The sequence below is a fragment of the Gambusia affinis genome, linkage group LG21 (genome assembly GCF_019740435.1).
Source record: "Gambusia affinis linkage group LG21, SWU_Gaff_1.0, whole genome shotgun sequence".
Classification (NCBI taxonomy): domain Eukaryota; kingdom Metazoa; phylum Chordata; class Actinopteri; order Cyprinodontiformes; family Poeciliidae; genus Gambusia; species Gambusia affinis.
This window is the reverse complement of record NC_057888.1, coordinates 21288062-21297764: the sequence shown is the minus strand read 5'-3', so window position 1 is coordinate 21297764 and position 9703 is coordinate 21288062. Positions and strand designations below refer to the sequence as shown.

Genomic DNA, 9703 nt, shown 5'->3' with positions numbered 1-9703 from the left:
TTTCAAACCTGCTGGGAGAGCAGCAGACTCACCGAGCAGAAGGACAGGGCCGTAACGATTCATCGAATGTCTCCAGTACCTCAATTATTACAATTCAATTATGCCAAAGTTACATTTATTTCAATACTGAAATAAATGTAACCTCTTGTTGCTACTTGTATCACTAAGTAGCAACGATTATAAATGTACATAAATTTATCAAAACGTACTAACTTGTGATGCTCGATATGTTAGTAAATGTACCACAAATTTGTACCAGGATTGGTCGGTAGGCGATGTTCACCTTCATTTGTTGGCAAACAATACATTGTCATGCCTGAGATCAAAAAAGAACCATAAAACCAAAATAAACATATTTCTGTTCCCTCCTCTTCACAACATCGTAAGCATCTTTATGACCCTTTAACTGTCACCCCAAATACTGTCACATGCAGGTCAATGGGAACACCAGGGTCCTCATGGCAGTTAAAGGGATAAAGGCAAATTACAATGAAAGAAATAGGTAATAATAATCTGTTGTAAATTAAGTTGCCTGTAAAAATGGAATCTTGTGTCTTCCAGAAATCCATTAATATGAAAACAGTATTCTCTTAATGCTGTCACATGTAAACTTGAAATGTAACATTATTAACTTTCTGTTAGGATCTCAGTTTGTTTTGTAGCTGTATTTGATTCTAGTTACATTGTAATTTTGTGTTAATTTCTTGTTGAGTCTTGTTCCTGTTTTGTTCTGGGTGTCAGATGTTTGCAGCAGTTTTGAAAGCATTTTTTAAACTAGATTAAAAGGCAGCATCTTATTTGCAATTAAGCAAATTATCTTTCTGCGCGCTTTTTTGCATTTTGCGTTGTTTTTATCGATTAAACACTCGAGTGATTGTCAGTAAGATGGAGACAGGGGAAGTTGCAAGGAAACAAGTCAAAATGTTTGGATCTACCATATATTAACACACAGGATTCCTTACATTGTCCCCCAGGATCAAAGTGTTTGGACAAATGTTATTTCTGTTGTAAATGTACTCAGATCAGTGGGCAACGTCCCACTTGTTTGTATGAAGCACTTAAGGAGGAGAGCTTCAGCAACCTCCACCATTATGAAGAGGAATTTTCAGAAAGACTGACTGAAGCGTCGTTCCTTCTCTCCACAGAAACGAAGGACTCTGCAAAACTGTAAGCTGTTAATAACACTAAAATGACAATAGAGCTTATTTCAGACATAAATTTTGTGTGTTAATAATGGCGTCCTGGCCATTGGTTAGATAGAAACAATGGGGCCTTCTGCTTCTGTTAGCTCTATGTACTAGTTCTTGCTCTTTGGTTGTCGTCATGGACAAAAATAAGCTTAAACCTTGGAAACATTTCACCAGCAGCTGTCTTAAGAACTCCTGGAATTTTCTCCCCACAAGTGTGTAAAAGACGGGACTGATGCAGAAGTAAAAGTACACCATGCTACGGGTGATTTGCTACAGTTTCAGTGGAGCCTCACAGCTTGTGAACTCATAGTGCAGGAGATCGAGATCTACAATGTTAAGAGGTATATAGCAGCTAAGGAAGAGCAGTACAATGACAAACACCAGCTTGACTATTTTGAATTTAGAAGAAACTTTGGATGATTTGACAGTGACAGCCAGATGGAAGATCAAAGAAAGAAAAAACTGAATATAAAACCCATAATTTTTGAGCATCTTTACATTAATACCCTGAATATGAGCAAATTCTACACAGTGCTCACTGCTCAGTGCCAAAATGCCTGAAGGTGCCATGGAGGAGCATCGGTCTGATGCAAGCCAAACTGCTGATCAGCCACAACACTACGCAAGAAATGACTGCGTAACGTTGGTTTTTCTTAGTATCAGAGGGACTGAAAACACAACAACATAACAGCCAACAGTCTACCTTCATCTGCTGGGGATAATAATGACAATAATAATAATAAAAGAAAAACAGAGACTGGAGTAAACAGTAATGTGACCTTTACTGCTTAATTCAGACATGTAATGAATCATTCTTTATTCAAGCCCTCCAAAATGTGAAGTGAGTTAAAGAACTGAACAGCTCCTGCCAATAAATTACATCCCCAATCCAGATCAGATATTGAAAAGCGAACATGAGAGCTGCACAGACGAGTTGCTTAACAAGACGGAAGTCCACAGGGCAATGAGATGAGTTTTCAACTTGTGGCCTGCACAAACCAGGAGAGAATTCTGAAGAATGTGTGTTTACAAGAAACAGGGTCATTAATGAGCAGCTTCTTTCCCGCCACATGGGAGCAGAAATGACAAAACCAAAGTAAAGCTCATCAAATTTGGAGATGGGACGTGTCAGCTAGCCATCAAACCTGCGACGGCCACTTTGATCACTAAGGTCTCTTTATGTGAGTTGTGTTTAAGCCCTGAACCACCACAGGAGCGGTACAGGATCTGTCCCCGGTGAAGCTTGCATCATGACATCAAAACTAGGATACAAACACGGAATTGAATTTATTTGTTTCAAAAACACTTTTTAGAGGATTCTCTGTTTTTAGAGTACAACAACAGTAGTGTCACAGCATCATAACAATACAAGTGCAGCTAGTAAAATGAAAGCACAATTTCTGCAGAGGTGTCTGATTGGATGTGAAGTTGGAGAGGGAGTGGTGATGTGATGCACTTCACTGACACACACTTTACTTGAATTTCATTTTCTGGCTCAAGTTACTCAACAGGTTGTTGATAGGTAACTAAAGAGTGAGAGCGTAAGTTGATGCCATCAACATTGCTTGGTTGAGGCTCAGCGGCTAAAGCTCTTTCTCTGCCTACATCCTCCAGAATGCGGTGCACTTCTGGATCTGAGTTCAGTGAAATTACGGAATAGCTTGTCAGCTCTATTGATATTGATGACCTGTCTATCGTAGTACATATTGTTATTGATTTATTGCCCATGCAGTCATGCCTTGTTGTCGGTTTATGTATGATAGTTCTTGTCATATTCAGTTCATTTCTATGTGTTTGGGTTTATTTCTCTTTGAATAGTGTTCGTCTTTTCACCACAGGTTCCTTGAGTTTTAGTTCAGTTCCCTTTGTGTTAATTAGGCCACATTCACACTGCAGCCTGAAGTGACCCAATTCCGACTTTTTTGATGTAATGCAATATGTATCTGATCTTTTCATAACAGACTGAACAACACAGGACTGATTCTTTTTTTAATGCGACCCGGTACGTATCGGATTCACATGTGACCTAACATCCAGGTCGCATTCATCCCATCCTGAACGCCATTGATACTCGACAAACGTCACTATTCTCCATCCCGATATGCACAAGCGGGAAGAAAAACAACAACCATGGCGGACTATAACAAGGATTAAGTTGCTAATATACTGCACAACAACTTGGCAAAACACTGAGAACGGTGATGATATTGCGCCCTCTACACGTTCACACTGGAGAACAGTGTGAATGGGCATATATTTGGAAGTGTGAACAGCAGTGGCAAAAAAAGTCTGATTTGACAAAAAATTGGAACTGGGTCACTTCAGGCTGCAGTGTGAACACAGCCTTAGTCTTCCTCCCTCTGTTCCCATGCTCTCATTCTGCTAAAGCTGTTCCACTTCTCCTCTGATTAGTTCATCTGGTTCCTCTGTCAGTTTTTAAAGGTTTTTCTTTACACCTAACATTACTCTTGTTAGAATAATTATGTTTTGTTATCATTCTTACATAAGTAGTTACTAGTTTGCTTTTCATTTAAAGGTGTAGTATTCACACACCCCAGAGAGGAAGGATATGTTAAACCATGTAAAAGACAAAACTTCCTTTTTCCATAAACCTTGAAGCTGCCAATGCTTCTTATCTTGGGATACTCCTTAAACTGCTTGTGTTCTTCCTTGCTTCAGAATAGCCTGCAAATCATCAAAGGCAGCAAAGCCTTTAAGCAAACAAAGACATCCCTGCTCTTGTTCTCCACTCAGACATAACGTCTTCTCATGTCATAAAACTCCAGAACTCCCAGGATGTCAATCTTCTTTAGTTCTGTTTTTATAACTGTTGTTTTTATTAATTTCTCACTGCTCCATGTATAACACTGCTGCCCTTAGGAACCTGCTGTTAGAATGTTGTATGTTTCTTCCTAATAATTTTCACATTATTTACTGTTCTGCTTTGACCTCAAATGTAATGTCTGCTAAGATACACAGCTGTACTTTCAAAGAGTTTCAAGCTGAAATAACTGCATAAACATTGTGAGTCACCAGAATCTGATTTATTTTTAAGCGAGTTTATGTGGTTATGTGGTTATTTGACTGTGAAGCAGGTCAATGTGGTCTGTTCACCAGATCAGACCACATTGCTCAGGCAGCATGTTAATAAATATGTACAGAAATGCACTAAACTTTTAAATCTTCCCTAATTTCTTTATTGTGTTTATAATTCATTTTCAGTTTTTACATTTGAGCAACAGAATAATAGTAGTTATCTTCTCCTGGAATCCCCCATATGAATATGAAAAAGAAAGCAAGTCATGGTATAGGAATGTTTTAAAGCCATTCATTTAATGTTCAATTCTGAACATGAATTCTATCCTTACATATTAATACTTTTGCAGGATGTCAGGCCAGGTTTTGATATATTTACATGTTCATTTGTTATACACGGCATACAAAAAAAAATAATAAAAAATACAAATACAAGACTATGTAATGCCATGTTGCAAATTGTCCAGCACAGTAGAGAGAAAAAAACAAAAACAAAACAAAACTTGAAACATCCTGATCATCTGACAAATATTAGATTAAGTCTGTTAAATAATATACATAATAGCTGTTTTCCTAGAAAGACTTGTGATAGAATTGAATTTTAATTCAATAATTCAATCACAGATTCTCAGTAGCACCCATTCCGCTCAGTCGTGTTTCCTCTGCCTGTAAAGTCATCCCAGTAATTATGTAGCTTTACTTTTGCTTTTCTTTTTTTCAAGTGCAGAGGGCCCCAAGTCCATGTTCAATATCTAGCAAACTTTGAAATACATCCCTGGTCCAGCACACCTGAATCAAATGGCTGAACTCCCTCATCAGCAGTCATTCAGCTCCCTAATGACTGCTGATGAGTATAACACTGCTGCCCTTCGGAACAGCCCTGCAACAAAGACAACAAACTGACAAAAAAACGCACCGACTTCTCATCTGTGAATGAAAGGATGACAAACAATCGCTTCATTCACAGGCCTCATTACCAGGGGTAATGAGCCATTGATTTGATTCAGTTATGTTGGAGATGGGATGTATCTGAAAGTTGCAGGATGGTGGATCTCAAGAACTGGACTTGGGCACCCCTTATCTAGAGTGTTGGGTCTCCTCCACCACATCTTTAGTGAGAGACCTTTTGGGTTTTTTTTTTTTTTATTGTTGTCGTTGTTAGCTTATGCTGTCACCCTCTTCTCCAGAACCTCTAACAGATGTTGTACTACTTTAAATCCTTTTCAAATAACGATGTTAAAAAACTATTTTGATAGATTTGGCTAACATATTTACAGAGACTCTTTTTTTTTAAATACTGATTCTACTCTGTACCTATTCTACTCTACAGAATACATGTCACTCTACCAAGTGGATACACTTTTCTCTAAGCCATGCCATCATGTGGTGTAATAGCAGAAATACCTTTATGGAGTTGTTTCTAATCTGGCTCTCTTAAAGATCAATTTGACCTGAACACTCTTACCCCTGTTTATGTGCAAAGCACAAACCTGGACCAAATATGGCTTAGGAAGCAAGATGTTTGGATAGATAAGTATAACAATTGTGATGAGTTGGCTTATTTGGCAACCCTGAAATGAAGCAGATGTGAGGTCAAAAGGTTTGAACATTCCCAAAAAGGAACCCCATACACACTCAATTTAAAGACTGCCAGAAAACCTACGTAAGAGTATACGCAAAAAAATGAGCAGCAATATTGTTGGTCAAAACTTACCAAGCCACACCAATGGAATTGAAATTCTATAAAAATATATTGTACCTAGAATACTTTGAGATTTTTGGGGATTTGGGGAACTTTCGTTTTCGAGTTGATGTAATTGTAACATGATCTGTGGAAAAGTGTAATAAATCTCCACCCGCCGTGACCTGCAGTTAAGGGACTCGTCTCTGAGTATTATTTCTTATTTTATAAAGTATAATTAAGTGTTTAGACCCTTTCATTGCCCTCTGGAAGGTGAACTTGAGTCCTTTTGATTCTGTCCTCAAGTCTTCAAGAGCTCCTGTTCTCCAGATTTTAGACACATTGCTGCTCAAACACACCGGAGTCAAATAATTGAATTATGCCTTTAGAATGCTGTTACCTTTGACCAAGGCTTGGTACCGAACCATAGATTTGATTCAGTTGTGTATGAGCAGGGATGCATCTAAAACTTGTAGATGCAACTGTAGTCTTTCTTTTGAAGACTAAAATTGGAGTTCCTCACTCTAATAGGTTTTCCTCCGCAATCACCCAGCGTTTACCTTAATTCATCTTCCCATCCAAAATGTTTCCCTGTGGAAACCCCTCTTCAGGGTGTTAGTTGTTTTCCTCACAAACTGTTTTTGATGTGGGTAAAATAAATAATTTTATCCATCTTATTCCGTTCATTTGCTTTGTGTCCCACATGACATTTTTGGTAAACTGCATCTTTGGGGCTTCCTTTTACAGCCATCCACCTTGAAATTCAGGTAAAGCCTTGTGACTCGGTGGTCTTATAAGACACTGGGAAAAGCTATTTCATTTCTTGATATAGGTGTTGTTGTATTGTGTATGTTGGAAGAAATATGATTTTGTAATCTTGGGAAACATTTCACCAGCAGCTGTTTGAAATGGTTCTGGAATTTGTTTCCTACAAATGTATAAAAGATTGGACTGACGCAGAAGTAAATGTACGCCATGTTGCGGGTGACATGAAGAGTGTAACCGAGTTTCTTTTTATCTTCACAGCTCAAAACAGACTCATATTCATAATGCAGGAGTTCTACAATGTTAAAAGGGATCCAGCAGATGAAGAACAACACTACGATCATAAATATCACCCCGACTGCATGGAATTTAGAAGCTGATTGGGATTTTTTAATGGTGACCACAATCCTAGTATAACAACATATGATAACAGCCAGAGGGAGGATCAAGAAGACACAAAGCTGAATATAAAATCCAGATTTTTTGAGCTTCTCTCCATTCATACCATCAATATGAGCAAGTTCATCACAGTACTCAGTGCCCCAATGGCTATAGGTTCCATGGAGGATCATGGGCCTAATGCAAGCCAAACCACCGATCAACCACACCACTGCACAGGAAATGATAGCATTGCGTCGACTCCTTATATGTACTACTGACATAAAATGTACAAAAGTAAGGTAACGGTCAAATGTTAGCAGAGTTAAAAAGAAAACAGAACTGTAAAAACCCAGGTAGTAGACGCTGAAGACAATCTTGCACATTGCTGAGCCAAAAATCCATTCAGAGATCTGCATGTAGACGGCCAGGAAGGGAAGGCTGCTCATAAAGATCAGGGAGGACGCCACCAGGTTCAGCAGCAAGATGTTGATCACAGTGGTCAGTCTCTCGAACCTGGAGGGAAGCTTGGTTTAATTCAGTTTTGTTTAGGTTGATAGCAAAAACATGTTTATATGTTAAATCTTTAATACATTTAACACAAAGGTGTGTTTCTCCATAGTGACAAAATAGGTGCAAGTTTTGATATACCACATTACAATGAAATAAATGATTCCTTGGCTACCAGCTCCAAAATATTACAGGTAGTTGTCTCAAAGCAGTCTGCAGTTGGCATCAAGTTGTGGTTGGAAGAGCATATTTGTGGAGAATGGTGTCTTCAGGAATCATCAAATGTGCCTTTTATCATACGGATTGATGTCTTTTTGTAGTTTTAGAAGCAAAGCTATTAGAAATGTCTCAGCTGAAAATGCTGCTGATAGCTGAGGTTCCTTAGCAAGTGCAGATCTACTCAGGATAGTTCTCCGTATCAATTCTCCAGCAGGACATAACTGGTAACTCAGGCCAGCTTGGTGAAAGTAGCCATGATGCATAGCCCTAGATCCCAGTTAGTCACTACCAACTCATCTGTACATTTTTAACAGTTTTTTCTCCCTCAGCGACACAGCACAGGACATATGAAAGAGCAGCAACCATAGTGAAAAGCATTTATTGGCCAGACAAGTTAACGTTTACTCCTACTCCAAAACAGGATTGTGATAATTTATTATTAGGAATTCCAAAAGAAAATAAAAGTTTTCACTTTACAGATTTTCCAAAATGCTGGATGATCGGTAAGGTTAATCCTTCACTTAGCAACTAGAAATAAATTTGGTAACCCTAAGTGACACAAAACTGGAAATTTATAGTCTGATTTAAGATCACAGAGAGAGGAAAAAAATTATAGGTATTTTTTACCACGACATAAAAAAAATTACTCTGTTCTTTACATGTGAATGTGTATTCCTTAAAGATTTTTACAATTAATAACAATCAGATTCTCTGCTCTAACAAGTTGGTTTACTTACTGGTGGATGATAACAAGAACCAGCAGGTTGGTGATAACATTGAAGACAAACATGAAGTAGTAAATATAAGACAAATTTGCTCCCAGTTTGTTATCATCATCCCTGAAACACAGTTCAACCGGCTTGTCTGTGAAATTCCAGGAATCAGAAGTGGAGTTTGTTGGTGTCATCTTTGTGCAAAATCTGTCAAAAGCAGAATTCACAATGTCAAGTTGTCAGATGGAACTTAAAAAACAGTTTTTTATTTGTAGTGAAAATTAAAAACAAGTAGCTCAAGAAATATATGCCTTTAACAAATAAAAGGCATAAACAAAAAAATGGAATGATTCTCCTTACCGCTTGACCAGCTGAGGCACTTCAGGTTGTGTCCCCTCACACAGTGAACAGAGTCCTCAGAGTAAATGAAGTTTATGGATCACAACACAGTCTGGTCAAACAGGCTCAACAACACAGAACTGGTTTGGGGGAAGGATGTTTGCTCAAAAGCACAACCACCCAGCCAGGTAGTTATAATTAGATGAGGAAGGATGCCAGTGATCATAACATGTTTGTCTATAAAGAAAATGAACTGGGAAGAAATATTTTTTGTTTGGTTCCATTATTCTTGAATTTCACCTTAATTTCAAGTCAGTTCAACTCAGAGCAGCCATTTGCTTTCATCTGCTGGCGACAAGAGGACAGAAACACACGAGGTCAAAGCACGAAGATGTTGAATAAAAGGAGTCCCAGGATTGAACCTTGGGGTACCCCATATGCTGCTTTTGTCCACTAATACGAGACATTTCCTCATGAAAAACAAAGAAATCCCTGTTCTTTATGTAAGATTTGCACCAGGTGAGTACTGGACCGGAGAGTCTGACTCTACTCTCCAGTCTTTTCACTCAGTGTTAGGGCAGTCTCTGTACTGTGGTAGCCATGGAAACCATGGAAAGACATGAAAACAGTTGGCTAATTGTTTAAACACAGCTTTTTCAATAATTTTACTGATGAATGTGAGATCAGAGGTCGGCCTGTACTTCTGGAGCAGTGATTTGTCCAAATAGTATTTTTTGTCAGTGTTTTAATGATTGCTGTTTTTAAAGCTCCTGATGGAAGCGATGAGTTTACCATTTGAATCAGATCTGATACCATGACAGGCAGGACTTTCTTAAAGAAAACTGATATCAAGAGGGCATGAATGTGAGTTT

The 9703-nt window shown here is 38.3% G+C and overlaps 1 protein-coding gene and 1 pseudogene across 1 annotated transcript; both read right to left on the bottom strand.

The window, feature by feature from the left end:
* Positions 1-310: 310 nt before the first annotated feature.
* LOC122824682 lies at positions 311-4049 on the bottom strand (annotated as a pseudogene).
* A 329-nt stretch (positions 4050-4378) lies between these two features.
* LOC122824358 (C-C chemokine receptor type 3-like) lies at positions 4379-9026 on the bottom strand. The gene is made up of 3 exons (XM_044104866.1): positions 8853-9026; positions 8517-8699; positions 4379-7566 (listed from the first exon to the last, which is right to left on the bottom strand). The coding sequence occupies exons 2-3, from the start codon at positions 8684-8686 to the stop codon at positions 6699-6701; spliced, it is 1038 nt and encodes a 345-aa protein (XP_043960801.1). The 5' UTR covers positions 8687-8699; positions 8853-9026; the 3' UTR covers positions 4379-6698.
* Positions 9027-9703: the final 677 nt, after the last annotated feature.

Coding starts and splice junctions, on each gene's coding strand:
- LOC122824358 (XM_044104866.1), bottom strand. CDS start 8,686: ATGACACCAACAAACTCCACTTCTGATTCCTGGAATTTCACAGACAAG. Junction 7,567..8,516: donor GTTCTTGTTATCATCCACCA/GTAAGTAAACCA, acceptor GCTTCCCTCCAG/GTTCGAGAGACTGACCACTG.